Source organism: Pelodiscus sinensis, chromosome 7 (genome assembly GCF_049634645.1).
Source record: "Pelodiscus sinensis isolate JC-2024 chromosome 7, ASM4963464v1, whole genome shotgun sequence".
In the NCBI taxonomy this organism is placed as follows: Eukaryota; Metazoa; Chordata; order Testudines; family Trionychidae; genus Pelodiscus; species Pelodiscus sinensis.
Genome location: NC_134717.1, coordinates 33,737,725 through 33,756,013, shown reverse-complemented (window position 1 = coordinate 33,756,013; position 18,289 = coordinate 33,737,725). Strand labels below are relative to the sequence as shown.

At 43.1% G+C, this 18,289-nt stretch overlaps 1 protein-coding gene across 3 annotated transcripts in view; it reads left to right on the top strand.

Annotated features, from left to right (window-relative positions):
• Positions 1-18,289, top strand: part of RBMS1 (RNA binding motif single stranded interacting protein 1) — a 224,942-nt gene that overhangs the window by 66,279 nt on the left and 140,374 nt on the right. Inside the window, exon 1 of one of the 3 annotated variants that reach the window (XM_006111646.2) lies at positions 7,698-8,118. The exons of the other annotated variants lie outside the window; for them this stretch is intronic. Within the exon in view, the coding sequence (XP_006111708.1) occupies positions 8,047-8,118 (72 nt within the window). The 5' untranslated portion in view covers positions 7,698-8,046. Of the gene's footprint in view, positions 1-7,697; positions 8,119-18,289 lie in introns of those variants that run through there. 3 annotated transcript variants of the gene reach the window in all.

Sequence of the window (18,289 nt, the reverse complement as noted above, 5' to 3'; positions counted from 1 at the left end):
TGAAATGATTATGATGGGTTTCCTCCTTTTCACACAGCAGCTGACATCCACTGATACCATCTTGGCAGCTTGGAGGCCAAGAGCTGAACCTCTGTCAGACAAAGGCAATAGTACATGGTTTGAGGGAATGTTTTCTGAAATCATGGTTTAAAAAGTTAGCAGGACTCTGAATGTTGGGACAAAGGCTAATTGGGAAAGAAGTTTTGATATTTGGTTTTGATTTAAGATATCAGTGAGAATACTATAATCTGTGAAGGGAGAAATTCTTCTTTCCAGTCTGACATGTGGATCTTTTACAAGTTCAAAACAGGGGGGATATTTATCTAGAGAAGAGGTTGCAAAGGAAATTTTGCCTCTTATTTTCTTCAAGATTTCTGCAGGTTCGAAGCTTGGGGCTGGTGGCCTAGTGTTGTCATTAATGGCAATAATGCCTCGTGTTCCAATTAGTCACATACTCTTCTCCCCCCCCCCCCCTTTGGCAACCAATGATAGAATGTATGCGGCTATGCTAGTCTTCTAGTTTGTTTACAGAATTTGTTTCAGGTAATAGTATTTAACTTTCATTCAAAGGTTAAGGGTTCTTTACAACCATTTTCACAACATTTCTGTGAATTAGTTAAGCACTTTCCCAATTTTATAGAAATGAAAACTGAGCCACGGAGGGATTTAGGGCTGGATTTTCAGAAGTACTGAACATAGACAAAGCCCACTAATATCAGTGCTTAGTCCCAGACATGTGAATAGTGTGACACAGAAGGAAATAAAATGCATAACTTTTATTGAGTCTCAGTTCCCTCCTCTTAACTATTAAACAACACTCCCTCTCTTTAGTATTACTGACTACTTTATCCCCACCCCCACCCTCTTCAAAAAAGGAACAAAGCAGTGAAGCAAATAATTATTTCAGAGCAGTTAGGAATTTTAAGTCTTCCTTAATGTGTATGTAACTCTTGATGAAGTATTGAACTTGCACTGTTTTTACTGCTTTACTAGTTAATATTATCTATATAGTTTGTCACCTCACTCCATCTTTATTACTTTGTTTTACAGTAAGTCTGGCAACTGTTTATAAAATCTGGATTGTTTTATAGGTTCCAGCAAGTGTCTGGCATCATTATCAGACCAATGGCAGAGTCCAGCTCTTTTGAGTCACTTTGGTTATTTTCACAAACCACCTTTGGTTTTGTCCTGTGTTGTCATTACCAACTTTTGTCAAATATAAGCAACTTCCTTAGACTCCTGTTGCATTATAATGCATTTACAGTAATATCTCTCAGACTTAAACTTCCCAGAATGTACAGCATATGATAAGCAAAGGGGCATTTGTTTTGACAGTGGAAATGCTTTTATGAAGTAATGTCTTGACCAGGGCTTTCAAGGAATAAATAATACATTCCATAATACTACGAAGTGCTGGTATGGTATTAACGGTAGATCATATCATTCACTATATTCATGTTCTTTGAACTAATATTCAATGCAGAAAATCAAAAAAATTATCTCTTATAATGTGATTTGCTTTTATCATATGTCCTTCATACAAGATTTCACAAAACACAGAAGTCAGTCATAAATTAAAATTGAAAAATATTTTAACAGGAAATGTCAATAGAGGAACCAACCCAGGGGCCGGAGCCAGAGGACTTCACATACACTAAATTTACTTTAGTCAGAGAGTGTTGCAGGGAAAAGACAGAATGGGAGCTTGTAAAATAGAGGCAGGGAAGCAAAACTTTTAGGCTGGAAGAACTTGTTTTGAAAAAGGGGATGAAAGAGTAAAGTGGAATTTGTACTGGATTTCTGGATAGGTGAAGGTGACAACGAATAAGTGTGATATCAATCATGATACATTTTTTTTAAATCAATTCTCAAAATTTAAATCTAGATAGCTTGCTGCAGCTGTTTTGAGGTAGCCCTGGTAAAAACAGAGCTTCCCTGAAAAGTCTGATTTGTCATTACCTTTTGCTCTTGAGAGTAGGAAGGCGTCTGCATTCTTACTTTAGTTTACATTCCTGTGACACTTTTCTTAACTTAAAAAAACAACAAATAGTCTGGTAGCACCCTAAAGACTAACAAAACATGTAGATGGTATCATGAGCTTTCGTGGGCACAGAAGTCTTTAAAGTGCTACCAGACAATTTGTTGTTTTTTATGTTCATCCTGTACAGAATAACTTGGCTACTCCTCTGAATCTTTTTTTAACGTTAGGAATATGTTCTTAAACAATTTTCTCTTTTTCTCTTTGTGTTTCTTTCTTCTGCCTCTTAGTAATTTGTGTGTGTGTGGGGGGGGGGGGAGTCTTCAAAAAATCATTGTTTCTTTAGTATGTCCTTCCTTTTCCCAAGAAAAATATCACATTGTAGTTTATGAATAGAAGACTATTTGTAAGTTCGTTACTTTAATTTTTTCAATGTTATCCTGACCTCCCCCTCTGTTTCTTACTTATCAAAATATGATTGATTTTTGGTAATCTGGGAACTTAATTTACAGTACATAAAGCTTTTACAAAAGCAATTAATTCTGAGATTATTTAACTTTCTTTAAGGCTGCTTTCCCTGTTTGTTTTATTCTACAGGCCATTATCCTGAATACTTTTTTTGCTCTATTTCTCAACAGATAAGTTTAATGCTAAAGTTAACAAGATTTTTGTGACAGCACTTTTTTTTTCAGGAAATGCTCAGCACCCCTAACATGCAGTTTGTTTTCATATCCCATCTAGGATATTTTAAAGTGTTTCTTATGCATTATTCTCCTTGTCAGCATCCTGCCTGACCTGTTTTGTGTCACACACTGGAAGATCTGAGCATTCCTTTGTGTCAGCATGGCACACCCACTTTTAGATTTAGATGTCAGTGTTTATGATATGTGGAATAAAATAAATTAAATGACAAGGAGAAACATCTATGGAAAAGAACTGACTGCAAAAGTGATTACAGATTTTATCCTTCTGATCAGTGGGCTGGGCTTCATAAGTTGATACACACTGTGGCAAAGGACCATTAGCAGAAAGACTCATCTAGAAAGAGGTTGGAGGATGGAGTGTCCATAGCCACCTCTTCACCAAGGCTGTATGTAGGTCATGGATATGAAAGTATAGCCATGTACATGGTTAACCGATGAGCTGAGGCCATGAACCGATGAGCTGAGGCCATGAACCGATGGGGAGCCGGGGAGCCAACATTGCTGCCTCTGATAGAGAGGCAGCAGTGCAAGGGGGGAGCAGGCAGGAGTCAATGCTGCTCCCTGTGTGTACCACCTTCTGGGGTGCCACCTGCCTCCCCTGGACTGCTGCCTCTATACTAGTGGCAGCAGCACAGGCAGTGGAAGGGACAGATGGCAGAGCCACCTGCCCCCTGCGTGTAACGGTGTAACTACTTCAGAGGGGTAGCCGAGTTAGTCTGTAACAAGAAAAACTTAAAAAACAACAAATAGTCTAGTAGCAGGTCATCTGAAGAAGTAGGTTTTGCTCACGGAAGCTTATGATACCATCTACAGTAAAATTCCGATGGTCCAGCATCTGATGGTCCGGCACTCCTGATGGTCCGGCACCATCAGGAACCCGGAGGTGCTTCGGGCAGCCGGACCATTGGAGCTGCTCTGCCCCCGGCTTCCCCGATTCAGCCGCTGCTAAAACTGACCAGCGGCTGAATCGGGGAAGCCGGGGGCAGAGCAGCTGGAGTGCCGCCGGGTAGGTCCCCTAGCGCTGCCCCTCGGGGCTGCGGGACCAACCTGGCAGCACCCCAGCTGTCCCCGATTCAGCTGCTGTTGAAACTGACCAGTGGCTGACTCCAGGAAGCCAGGGGCAGAGCAGCTCTGCCTCGGGCTTCCTGGAGTCAGCCGCTGATCAGTATCAGCAGCGGCTGACTTGGGGACGCCTGGGGCAGAGCAGCTGGGGCGCTGCCGGGTTGGTCCCCGCAGCGCCGCCCCCCCCCCCCCGATAGTCCGGCATATCTGATAATCCGGCACCCCCTGGGTCCTAAAGGTGCTGGATTATCGGAAGTTTACTGTACATGTTTTGTTACTCTTTTAAGGTGCTGCTAGACTATTTGTTGTTTAAGTTTTTCCTGTGTAACCACTGAATTTTTTTCTGCAGTTACACATTTACTTAAACACATTTTATCATACTTAGTTTAGGCAGCCCCAAAATGAGTAGCATTGGCTTACAACAGGACATAGCTAGGGCAGCTGGCAGAATTTATCTATTCAGCATCTCTAAACTAGTTTCTAGTAAGGGCTTTTAGGAGCCTAAAGTTACCCTACCAAAACAGAACCCTCTAGGGTGGGAGGCGGTGGAAACCCTACCTGTCTCACCACAGCAATGAATGCCCTTTCATGAAGGGTTTTCACAAAGTTTTATTGAGCTTTATGTAAAGTATAAGAAACGATGGATTCGATTTGAATCATGAAGCTGTGATTTTATGTATGTGTAACTATTTGCAGAGTAATGGTTTAGTTTCACAATCTGCTGAGACTGATGGTAGTTACTTGGAAGCATTCAAGTTTCCAGAGCCTTTTGAAGACCGCTTATTGCTGCTTACTAGGTCTTCAGATATCCCTTAATTTATCTACAAATATAAATTTTTCGCTCTCTCTAAACAAACGTGCAATGCACCAAGATTTTAACGAGAAAATATAATTAGCTCTGCTTTGCAAGCTGTCATTCTTTTTGACTGAGCAACCCCAGCTAGTCCAGGTATGTTTATATGTCAATATATAAATCTAGGTATACCTCAGGAACAAACTGATTTGCATCTTTATAACTTTGAGGAAGTTGCCTGCATATTAGCATGTTCACTCAGTTATAACACAATATTAATTTCCTTGACAATGTGATTTTAAATTTCAGCTTCTGTATACATTTCCAAGAGTCTGTTTCAATTGTTTTACTCTTGAAGACTTGAAGGTCGTATTTGCAAACAAATGATGATCCTTTTATCCTAGAAAAGTAGCGGGAAAAGTGCTTAGTAAAATCTTAAAAATATATAACACCTTGCTTCCCGAAGAGAAGCTGTAAAGCCTTATTAACCCTCTCTTACATACGGAGAAAAAAATCACTTCACACATCATTACATCACTAAAATACCACTGTCAACTACAGGGTAGAACATAGCTATTGTTACAGCACACGAAGCAAGATTGTTTCATAATTTACAGCAAGACTCAAGAAAGATTACTGTAGCCATTTAGATATGCAGGGACAATTTTGATAGCTGTTTGCTACTTTGGCCAGGCCATCAGAGCTAGTACATTTTCTCCTCTGAAAATGCCATTGCAAATCTTCTTTAAACAAAAGAATACATAAAATAAATCTCTCTTGAGGGTGATGTTTTCTATTCAAATTTTCATAGAATGGTTTAATGTTATGTTTTATACCACAAACATTAGAAAAACAGAGTATGTATTGTCCATGAAAAAAACATGCCATATGCTGAGCTCATGAGAGGAAAAGCCACATCCTCTCTAAGTGCAGAGTTCCTTTTTGAAATGTTCTTAAATCCTTTAATTCTTGTAATGGTGTCTAAGTACCACAGTGATCAATGCCTTAAAAATATCTGTGATGGAATATGTAATGTTTCAGATTCTAATTGTATTGGGAAAGGGCAGCAAACATGGCAGAACAGAAGTTCTTCAGAAGCCTTTGTGATATGGGGGGAGGGGGGAGAATATCCACCTCCAAAATAATTTTTGTAATTGTAGAGGAATCATGAAGATCTTCCTCACTTTTATTGACTACTAGAAGAGATTGCTGTCACCATTGTGAAGTTATTCTTTATCCTTGGAAATGAGCATCATAGTTTTAACAGCATGTGCATGCACATACCACACATTGGGAGTGGTTTTTGACTAGTTCTGAACAATTATTCAAGGGTCAGGTTTAATGTGGAATGTAACTGTAGATGAGTTCATTTTTCAGGTGCTGTTTGTGTTTATTTTGTGTCTTGGTGGTATTTACTGTTGCATAGATAACAGTTCTGCCGAAGCATGGCTTAGGCAGTGTTTGCTATAGTACAGTAGGCTGTTGTCTCAGACAGCAAAACACTAGGCACCACAATGTTTAGTGACTGCTTATTGCAACAAGTAGCTGAAGATTGAGAGGGATGGAAGTTTTCCATGTTGCCCTTCCACCAAACACTCAAGGGCTGTCATAGCTGTTTTGGTATGCAGTTCAGCATTTCAGTGATGAGCCAAGTGGCAAATCTGTTTCTTTCTCAGCAATGCATAGACCTATTTTTGAGTGCTTACTATTAAAGCGAATTTAAAAATTCCAAAGGAAACATTGGAATCAGGCATCCTCATTGGAAGGTCCCTTAGCATCACCTTTATGAAACTGCTGAGTTGAACATACTCCAATTTTATTTTTACAGATTAGACTGCCAGTCATAACCAATGAGGGGTGCACAACAAAGAGTTCAAAGTTCTGAGTAACTCATCCAAAATGTGGAATGCTTATTCTAAATTTTTGCCTCACCCCAACAAACACTAGAAATCTAATTTTCCAGTAACTGCAAAACTCCAAGGCCTTAAATTTGAGGGAAGTGGGATTTCCCTCCAACTTCAAAACTATGCAATTTTTCTCAGAACATGAGGCTCGACTTTGGACTTACTTTTGTTCCTCTTTCACAAGAGTAAAAACAGTCTTTTTGTGTTAAGCAGAGTAATGTATGTTGAACTGAATTATATTGCTACTGAACTCACTGGCAAAAGTCCTTTTGACTACAAAGGGAACAGGATTTGGACCTGTTGAACTTTGAACCCTTTTTTTAAATAAATAATGTTGCAGTCTCTCTCTGACCCCCGTGAGAAGGGGAGCACCTATTTTGAGATGTACATAAGCTGCAAAGCTTTTAACTAGATTTCTGACAGTTTTTAGACAGGCTCACTGGCATGGTGACTTACATAGCCCCAAAGTTTGAGGGTGTTCGGATCCAAGGGTTTTGGTTTGAACCACTGCAACATTCCAGATCCAGATGCTAGTTTGCAAATACCCAGCTATGTGAGAAGTTTTCGGACCTGGTGGGATGGCTGCAGGTGTCCTCTCTTTTGGACCATTTACCAAGTCTGGATTTGCGCCTGGTTTTCCCCCTTGGTCTAGAACAGTGGTCCCCAACCTTTCAGGGCTGCTGGGTGCCCGGGAGAGGGGTCGCTCACATGCCCACAGCCGGCACTGAACGTGTTGTGTGCCCGGGTCAAGGGACACCCATGTGCCCTGCACCCAGAGCTGGCACCAGGGATGTGCTGTGTGCTGGGGAGGGCAGCCCAGATGATTCAGCGGGTGCTCATAAATGCCCCAGTGGGCGCTATGGCACCCATGGGCACCGCGTTGGGGACCACTTGCCTAGAAGACTCTAGATGATTGAACAGGCAGAAATTTAGGGTGGCCGCGGTGTCGGGCCCAGTCTTCACGGTGGTTGTGGGGCTGAATTGTGTGTCCAGGCCTGGGCGCAGGCTGATGGGAGGCACGGGCGCGGGACGGAGGTTTGCAGGGGTGGAGGTACTTGGCACATTACAGGGCCACACTAGACCCTTGCTGGCTGCACCCCTCCTCCCCCGCCCCTCCCGGCTCGCGTGGCCCGGGGCGCAGGGCTGCCGCCGCACCGTGGAATGTGCGGCATGCGGGGCCAGGAGCAACCATTCGGCGGGACAGGGGCGGCCGCCGCCTGCTCTTCCGGGGCCCCGCGCGGTGGGCGGCAGCTGAGCGCCCCGCGCAGGGCAGGAGGCGGCTGCGCGCTGGGCAGGCCGGGGGCAGGCGCCGGGCGCGGGGCCCGCTGTGAGCTGTCTCCGGCGGCTCCGCGCGCTCTGGGCGGTGGTTGAGGCCGCTGGGAGGTGGGATCGGCTCTGCTGCTGCCAGATCAATGAGCTCCCTCCGGCTGGGGCGGTAGGAGCAGCCCGGCTCCGCGGCGGATCCCCGGGGCGGAAGGGGGAGCGACAGGCCGTGCGTGGACCTCGGGCTCGACGGAGGGAGAGAGCCAGTCCGCGCCGCCGCCGCCTCTGCGCGCTGCCAAGTTGCTGCCCATCCCGAGGGGAGCTGGGGGCTTAGGCGGGGCGATGATTTTCCCCAGCAGCAGCAGCAGCAGCAGTAACCCGGCGGGCGGCAGCAGGGCTCCCTATAGGAAACAGGTAAGCGAGCAGGGAGGGGTGTGTGTCTGTCTCTGTGTGTGTGACTGGCCGGGGCTGTAACTTCCAGGCTCTTAGCGCTCCGCTGCGCCCTTCCCTCGGAGGCGGCTGAGTGTTGTGACCTTGTTGAGTACCCTCAAGAAAGGCGAGCTGGTGTCGGTCATGCGGCTTCAGCCGAGTGACCTTAGCTGCGCAGGGGCGTGCTGGGGGCAGCCCTGGGAGCCCTGGCTTTGCTGAGCTCTGCAATAAGTTTGTTTTCTCTTAAAAAAAAAACAAAACTGAAGTTGCAACATCCATTGAAAATCGAAACTTCAGGCTGCTGAATGTTTTCGTTTCTGATGAAATGACAAAAAAGACGAACGAGCTTTCAAAGCAAACATACCCTTCATCCCCGCGCCTCCCCCCCCACTCCCACCATACCTCGCAAAAACCTCTGCTGTTGCCGCTGAACTTCAGGTCTCTCCCAACTCCTCTCCCCCACAGTACAAGGGAAATCCTGTGACATGTTCCGAGCAGGCAGATAGGTTTGGTAGGCTTCAACCATTCACATCTATGGGACTCTTGAAACTGACATTTTACATCTTAAAAGTTTTGAAAACAGCTGGAATGTTAGACAGGCCCATCCTCTGTTGAGGTGGGGGTAGGGTGGGAGACATAGGAAAAGGAAAACTTTCCTGTTTCTGATTTTTTAGTATTGTCATTGTCACAGTATTAATGATAACAAAACAGATCATGTTTTCATCGAACCTTTAACAAAATGCTCTGTTTCAAGTTAGAAAAAAATGAGGTCCCTGCATTTGTATAGAAAAGGTTGAATGGATTAGATGCACACTTCTTTATTTTCTTGAGGGCTGGGAAGGAGGGACCCAAACACCTTTCGTTTCTGCCCCGTTAGCAGAAGAAACAAATTAATTTATCCTAATAACAGTGCAGGGAGCATTATCATTTTGTGTGGAACGGGGATGTATTAAAGGCAGAAATATCTGATCACATACTGTAATGCAGTCATTTTACTGTAGAGTTTCATTGAATTCTTGATATTAATGTTTAAAAAAAACCTCATGTGTTTTTCTGATAGGTAAGCATATAAGAGTTTAGGGCTACAATAATTAACCAGTGTACATTAGGTTTGTCATTCTTTACTTGGAGATTCAATGAGAGCTTTCATAAACTTGCTGCTCTGTTTCCCCATTTTAAAGAAACATCCTTACAATACAAACCACTTATGATGGTATCTCAACAACATTCTAAAGATGGCACCCAACAATGTCTCATTATCACTGCATTTTGCATTTGAAGTGTGTGCATGTAATAAAAAATGGTTATTGGGTGGTGATTTTTTTAAAATAAATTCCACAGACACAACCACAGTGCAGCTCTTGTATGTTGTGTATACTTTGTAGGGGAAGCCAATTTAAAAGGCACTATTTTCTTATTACCATAAAGGGTAGTTAATTAAGTGAGGCACCCTAGAGTCTAGTGTGTTCATTTGTTTGTTGGAGTGCAACAGGGTGTTAACAAGGAAATGGGGAGGAAGACTCTGAGGGTGAGGCCTTTTTACTTTTGTGCAGGGATCTGAGTTAGCCTGCTGGTCTGGAGCATGCTGATAAGATGCTCTTCTTTTCACAGTGCACTTCTTAGATTCAAAGAGCTCAGAGGCCTGACTGAATTAGAAAAACAAACAGACATTTTTTTTCTTTTTCAGTAGCAGAGGAAGAAATAAATGTGTGGGTATTATGTGGTCCTAAGACCCTGGGTACCAAAGCTTTCTTTTGTTAGTGTTCAGCCATTCTCTATTCAAACATTTCCTACATAGGAAACTGGGGTTTTGAGCTTTTTCCCACTGAAGTCTGTAAAACGCCTGTTGACTTCATTGGGAGTAAGACTTTGTGATTTCATTTTTCACTTAGATTTCATCTGCATGGATAAATTAGAGTCACGGGATGAAGATACACAAGTCTATCATTTGATATAAAGTAGATTTATTGATGTACAATTTCTTCTATGCTAATAGATAGATTCCAGTAAATGAGACAGATCAGAAAGTTAAAAGAATTTAAAAAATAAAAAGTAAATACTTTGGCATAGCCTGTAATGGCTTTTTAATTATAATGTGTTTGTAAGAGGTAGCAGAATGGTGTAAGATTTTAATAGAATCCTGAATCTTTTAATCAAATCTTTTTTTTTCTTCATAATTTCTGGTTGGTTCCAGATTGTGACTGAAAGTTGATTGAAGTTTGTCAACAAAAGGAAAGTACTTCATTGATTTTAGTGAGAAGTAGGGATGTTAAATATTGGTTAATTGAATAGTCGATTCTCCGGCCCCCCCTCCTAAGGAGCCCCCTGCCACTCTGCACTGCTGCTTCTATACCAGAGGCAGCAGCGTGAGGTGCCAGACAGGAGCTGGTCCGCAAGGTTAGACAGTTTAAAGACCAGCTCCCCTCGCGGACCAGCTGCCTGTTGCCCCCTGCTGCTGCTTCTGACACAGAGGCAGCAGGACAGTATGGCAACAGCTTCTGTCGGTGGAGGGAGTCTGAGATCCTGGACCTGGCACAAACTGGAACTGAGCCGGGCTGCCTGCCTGCCCACCCAGCTCCTATTACACTTTAAATGCAGAACCGTAGTAGGGGTAGGTCCCAGACCCAGCGCAATCCAGGACTGAGCCAAGATACTGGTCGGCCTGCTAAAAAATGTACTGGTGGGGGTGTTTGTGCATTAGCATTAACCAATAAGCTTTGCTTATTGGTTAATCAGTTAATTGACTACACTGTTATATCCCTAATGAGAAGGAACGGTAATAACATTTTGCCTTATAATCAATGACAAAATCCCAATAGCTTCAGAAAGGTCAGGATTTCACTGTTACAATCTGTTTGTTGCCCGAAAGTAATATTCATTTTATAGAGCTGTCTGTGATTACAGTACTGTGCTTTAAGAGCCAGTCAGCTACTTCATTTTCAGGTCAGAGAGAGGTGGGTTGTGCCTAATCTTTTCCTCTATTCTGTAGTGCTATGGTGAGCAGCAAGCTCTGATCTCTGAAGTCATCTGTGTTAAATAGGATTTGCCTGCATTGCGGACAGACAAGCACATTAAAAATGCTCCTACTGAGCTCGGGTCAAAGTTAGAAGCTGCAGTAGTGAGTAGTAACTTGGCAGGTAATACACTTACACAAACAGAATGCAAGTTCAAGTCTGGCTGAGAGGAATGTGTGCAATGCATTGCCTATCCCACTTGGTTTTATACTTCAGTAGTTAGTCTGTCAAAACAGTTGTGATCATATGTGCTATGTGAAAGTGGCTAACCACATACTAATATTTTTGCCCTTATTTTAAAGGAAAAGGATACTCCTGTGGTGAACAGGCTACAGGCAGTCCCCGGGTTACGTACAAGATAGGGACTGTAGGTTTGTTCTTAAGTTGAATCTGTATGTAAGTCGGAACTGGCGTCAGCCGCTGCTGAAACTGATCAGTTTCAACTGCGGCTGAATCTGGATGCCAGTTCTGACTTACATATAGATTCAACTTAAGAAACCCAGGCGTCCCCAAGTCAGCTGCTGCTGAAACTGATCAGCGGCTGATTCCAGGAAGCCCGGGGCAGAGCAACTCTGCCTCGGGCTTCCTGTAGTCAGCCGCTGGTCAGTTTCAGCAGCGGCTGACTTGGGGACGCCTGGGGCAGAGCAGCTGGGGTGCTGCTGGGTTGCTCCAGTAGCGCGGCTCCTCGGCGCTACTGGAGCAACCCAGCAGCACCCCAGCTGCTCTGCCCCAGGCGTCCTGATTCAGCCGCTGCTGAAACTGACAAGCAGCGGCTGAATCAGGAGGCCTGGGGCAGAGCAGCTGGGGTGCTGCCGGGTTGGTCCGGAGCGGCGCTGCGGGACCAACCCGGCAGCCCCCAGCTGCTCTACCCCAGGGGTAGGCAAGAAAGCCTGGTCTGCTGGGGGGGGGGGGCAGACCAGGGAGATGGGGAGCAAAGCCGCTGAGCACGCCCACAGCGGGACAGCCCGGGCGCGCTTTGGCTGTCCCACTGCGGGCGTGCTCCGCGGCTTTGCTCCTGTCCCCCTGGTCTGCTGGGGGGGTGCAGCTTGTGCCCCCCCGAGCAGACCAGGCTTTTCTTGCCTACCCCATGTCTGCTGGGGGGGGAGGGTGCAGCTAGTGCCCCCCCCAGCAGACCAGGCTTTTCTTGCCTACTCCGCGGCTTTGCTCCTGTCCCCCTGGTCTGCTGGGGGGCGGTCCAGTGGCTTTGCTCGGGTGTCCCTGGTCTGCTGGGCGGGTCCAGCAGCTTTGCTGGACCCCCCCAGCAGACCAGGGAGACCAGGAGAAGCTTTTCTCGCCCCGGAGGACACGGGTGGCGACCCGCCGCCTGTGAGCTCCAGGGCGAGAAAAGCCCCGTTCGTAAGTGCGGATCCAACATAAGTCGGATCCGCGTAAGTCGGGGACTGCCTGTATAGTAAATGGTAATACCTCTTCACCTTCTGCTGTGGACTCTTAGGTCTGTCTTCAGTACAACCAATGTACAGCGGGAGCATGCGTTTTCCCCTTTCAGTTATGCTTGTATAAATCCAAAGTAGATACAATGAAGTCAACATAATTTTACGCCTATGTAAAGCTGGTATTTGGAAAACTGGGCTTGTCCATTCCCTTTGCTTTTTATATCTATAGAGCTGCTATAGACAATTGATTTGCAATTTTAAATCACTGTGTTGAGCCAACTTTTTCTCATCCCTGATGTCTGGGGGCTGGAGCAAGTAGCAGGTTTACAATGAAGTAACAATTGGGTCTCTTCAATAGATGCTGAACTAATATTTGAGCTGTTGTAGGAAAGCACAGTAATTAAAAAAAAGTGTTGGTAACAACGATTCTTGTTACATTTTGGTTAGTGTAATGTTTATCTCACCAATATAAGTAGATTTACATAGTTTGCTGCTTTCAAGCAGATTAACTGGGTATAACTGCACGTGAGGAATCTAACTCTGATTCAGTGTTTGGCCTTGTTTAGAGACTGACATACAATGCTGTTGATTAATCCTTCCATGCAGCTCTGTTCACAGCAATTTCTATGTCATAGACTGAGTTTTCTTGGAGTTGGAAAATTGCATTGGCATTTAGAAAATGTTTAATTGAAGCAAACCATTTCAAGTTAAAAATGTTTCATTCCCATGATGACAGGCATAAGCTGAAGTATCAAGATGCTATCCCTGTAATCCCTACATACCATTTGACAGCTCTGAAGGTTTCAGTTTCTTGCTTCAGGTTGGTAGTGTGGTTGGTTGTTTTGGTTTTTTTGTTTGTTTATAAACATGTATGACAAGTGACCTCATTAAATTTATGAGATCCAGGAATATAACTGGCATGGCCATAATTTAAAGCATGAAACTTAGTAGAAGAATCTATGAAATAATTTTTACACAGTACTGTTCTATGAATGTAAGAGGGAGGGGTGAGAGATTGGAGAAAGAAACCAAATATGTTTATAGTTTTATAACTGTTAATTTGCTGTATTATGATTAGTTTATTTTTTTCAAATGGGTGAGAATTGTATTATTCCTTGCATTTATCTGATCAGTTGCATATGAAATATGTTTAGTATTAATGACATTACATTGACTTAACCAGAATCTCATTTTTCTATTAAAGATCAATGCAGAGAAATCTCATATTTATTATTTTCTTGTAATGCTCTTATAAGATGTTTGTATAGCACTGAGCAGATCTGATCTCTAAAGCATAAACAATGAGTTTCTGTAGTTACTGTGTACTACAAACTTGAATGAAAGAAAATAAAAGGAAGCACCCCAACCAGTCAGATATGACATTACATGTTAGAAAAAGTTGGTTGATTTCTATATTTTGAATAATTTGAAGTTGCTGTTTAAGATTTGACAGGTTTATAGATTACCGTTTTGTCTGTTTGAATGCTTAATTGTTCTGAATATGTGTGTGTGTGTGTGTGTGTGTGTGTGTGTGTGTATTTGCTTATTGGAAGAAAACAGAAGTGTGTGTCTCTTGAACATCTGCTGTTTTCTTTTTTGAAACTTTCAGCTATGAAGAATGTTTTACTTAACACATTTCAGAGAATTTAGTGAACTCTAAACCAGAATTGCCCAGTATATGTGTGTTTGTGTATGGGGGGGAGGGAGATTTTCCTAGGGTCTTAACAGGGTTTATAATTCAACACCATAGTACTAACATCAAGTAAATAAAATCATGAGAAGGTGGTTTAAAATGTGTCTTGCAGGAATTGGTGAAAATTGTAGCTATTGCTAGTACATCTACTTTGTATTGGTGAGTACATTTTTCAGAGTTCTAAACAGTCTGTTACTGGTCTAAATTTGCTTTGAGAGACAGGATAAAACAAAAGTTACAAAAGTCCATGGAGACTAGGCACTGAGTCTGTACTAGAATTCCTTCAGAGCTTTCTGTCTTCTACTTTTTATGAAAGTTTTTGGCAGTTTCTAAAGCAGATGCTTTTATTTTATACAGAGAACTACTTAGGGGGAATTGTTGTCTTAAAATTTTATGCCAAATCAAATATTTTCCAAAGAATGTGTCATTTTCATTCTGCTAGTCACAAAGGATTTCTAGAAAGCCAACAGAACCACATTAAATTCTGTCTGTTCTAGCTTGTTGAAGTAATTGTTACATACTTTGCATAAGTTTCAGAGTTGCAGTACACTGTGGTAATTAAAACAGCACTCTGCAGAAGCCTCTGTATTTGCAGTTTCCTGATGCAACAGGAAAGGGAACAGATGAGTTACAAATGGGGGAGGGGAGGGGAGAGAACCATGTGTTATCTAGACAGAGAATTTAAATGCTGTTTTTAACTCAAATGTTAAAGAGATTATCTGTACACAATTTGCACATCTTATGCTAATTTTTTTCCAGTAGATTTTAGTTTAAACCGGCGTAAACTCCTGTGTGGTCACTCTCTTAAACTGATTTTATAATTGGCTTTTATTGATTTAGCTTACCACGCTAACATAAGCTAAAATCAACAGAAACCTGGTTTAAATCTGTTTGAATGTCCACACAGGCGTTTTCACTGGTTTAGCTACTTTACTTTAATTAAACCAGTGCAACTCTATATAGGCTTGGCCTCAGTCTTGGCTTAAAGTTAATTGGTCTTAAAATGTGCTCCACATTTAGGGAAAACTTTTGAAGGAATCAGAACTATAGTTAAGCTTGTATGGGTGTTTGAAAACCTTATACTTGTAAGAAGTTGGAAAGCTTTTATGGAAAAGAGTGCAGTCATTCACTGTAAAATCTTTTTGTTAATTTGAATTCATTTAAAAGTGCTAGAATACAGAGTACATTAACAGAGTACAGTATGATACTAATGAAAGAAAGCAGTATATAGACATTTGTTTTGTGTTACCTTAGGAGTTACTTTGACGTTAAGTCTGAAATGTTAATTGCCCAAATGTCAAAATTATGGTCTCCCCAACTCTTTTCCTTGTTGTCTACATGGATAGAAAGCTCAATTGTACAAGGTGCTCTTGGTGCTGTCAATGAGAGCAGAGGATGCTGGTCCAATTGCAGGAGGCTTTCAAATTTTTTTATGAAAGTGTGCAGTAGGGTAGGCTGTTAGTTCTCCTTCCAGGAAAGTCCCTATGGATTCTGCACTTCAGGTGCCCAGGCACTTCTCTAGCCCTTAATTGAAGATTTTTTTTTTTTTTAGCTTGCACATGTACCCTGTGCCACCTCATGCCGGATGCTGAGCCTTTATGTGAATGCACAGGCAAACCATGTACAGTTCCTTCTCTAGCATGCCTGCTTTTAGTGTACCTCCACTATTACATGGTCTTTTTAAAGTTTGTTTTGCTAGTGTTCTTAGTTATTTTTAGTAGCTATAGTTAAAATATAAGTATTAATAGTGAGAGGCTAGGGTTTTTTTCCTCCTCCTTTCTTTTTCATTGGGAAGTCTTGTTTTTCTGGTGGCGCATGCCTGGCTGACCAGGCTTCACATGCTGCCTCTGCCGTCCCAGAAAGTGATGGCTACTCTAAGCGTGTTTGTTGTTTGGAGGAGCCTCATGTGTCCCAAAAGTTCAATTTTTGCCTAGCTCTTAAGTCAGAGGCAAGGAAGAACAAGAAGATTAAGCAGAGACCGTTAATGATGGATCACTCAACTAGTGTCTGAGTCAAGTTAGGAGACTGTCCTTGAACATCTGTCTCCAGACAATCCAGCTCCACTTCTACTTTGGCTCAGGCTTCCTATAAGAAGGGGGAGATCATTGGAGGCTTTTGAGTGTGCTCCCAAAAAGAAGAGTATGGACTCTCATCTGAAGTAGCCTGCTTTGAAAAAGTCCAGGGCCTCTACACAATCTACAGTCTGTGGAGCCTCTACACATGACTGTACCGATGAGCCAAAAGACTCTGCCTCTGCTACTAAGAGAGTTGGAAAGCCACAGAATATGACAGGGCTTCAGTATTCTTTATAAGGGGCAAGTGCCTCCTTCTAGTACCATCAGCAATTTTCAGGACTATAATTGATTGACCTCTGTTAAAAATGTGACTCAGAAACAGAGCGTGCAATTCCTCTGGGTCCAATTGGTCCTTTCACAGAGCTAATTGTCGGCCAGGACCAACTCTGCAAGCATCCTTGGATACTGCAGATACTGCTACCAAGTCCATTGATGGCAGTAGTTATGCACAGGGCATTTGTGTTCCATCTCTGGGGGTGTCTAACAGAAGTACAGAGGCCATTGAGGACCCCCTATTCAACAACTCTAGCCTTTTCTCAGAGACCTTGTCTCCCTCTGGGGAAACTGCTTAGAAGTCCCATGAAGTGAACCACCCACAATAACATTATTCAAAGGAGGAGAGGAGTTAATCACCTTGTGTAGTAACTTCAGTTCTTCTCGGTGCGCCACTACGCACTCTCCTGCCCCTTGCTTTGCAATGTTCTTTCTAGAGACATTCAGTTAGAGGAGGAAATGAAGATAATTTGCTCACACATCCCCTATATAGGTATTAGGCACAAGGAAGCCATATGTGTTTATGGGCACTGCTGGTGGAAAAACCTCTGCTCAGGAGCTCACGAGCTGCTTGCGCATCTGAAGTGGCACATGAATAAGGGAGCACATTTGTAGAACTTCAGTTACTGCACAAGGTGAGTAACCTCTGCTTGGTGTGGAATCCATTCATTTAAAGTTCCTGACCTTGCGTGCGCTCACTTCTAAAGTTGCACTTTAATTTTACATTTAACATCATTGTTGCCTTTATAAAGATATTTACGTTATATATAGTGTCTTTCAGTACTCATTTGTGTTGCTTTTGAAACACACTCTGTGAGGGGACCTCAGAGTGCAGCCTGAGACTGCTGTGCCCACTTAACACTCCAGCCTGGGCGGTCTCTCATAATGCTTTGCTAGTGACACACAGCAAAACCCTCCAGGTGCTGTGGTCACGCAGAACACCAACATGCACCTAGGCAGCTCAATAGTGTTAATAAAATCCATTCCATGCTCTTCTTACTACATTTGTTTTGCACACCAGCTCAGTGTCATTATGTCTCAATTGAGCATGTCCTCCCTCAGAAGCAGCACTGTGGGAGGAGAGGGGCAGGTAGGACCGCCTCCCTACGTCAGATACAGAGGCAGCAACGCATGGGGGCAGGTGGGAGCTGGTATGTGTGGGAAGCCAGAGTAGAGCCCCCTATGCTGCTGCCTCCTATTTCAGCAGTTACATGTTTACAAAAAATGCATTTTAACATCCCTACTCCAAAGCACTATAGCCCAGCTGTGTTTCCCTGCAAATTGGAGGTCAGGGACAACACCTCCCAGCCAGAACAACCCCAAATTATTAGCTTGCCAAAGACTTCCCGCAGATTTTTTTTAAAATAATTGAAAATGGTTCAAAGTCAGTGTTATCTCATCCATAATTATATATCTATGCATCATTGCAAGAATAACTTTGTCCTAAAGCTCCATGTGCACTGTCCAAAATCCAAGTTACTGACATTGTGTTCAAATACTGCCTGCCATACATATATGAGTAGTCTCATTGATGTCTATGGGAATACTTGTGCTAGTAAAGAAATTGGGATTTGCCCCCAAATTAAGGATTATGGTGGTTTATAGTAGGTCCATTCCAGCAAGAAATTGGACTGTAGTTTGCTTATTCAGTTAAAGGAGAAGGTGTGCTTCTTTCAGCCGTAGTCCTTTTTCTGTCTAGTAAGTAAA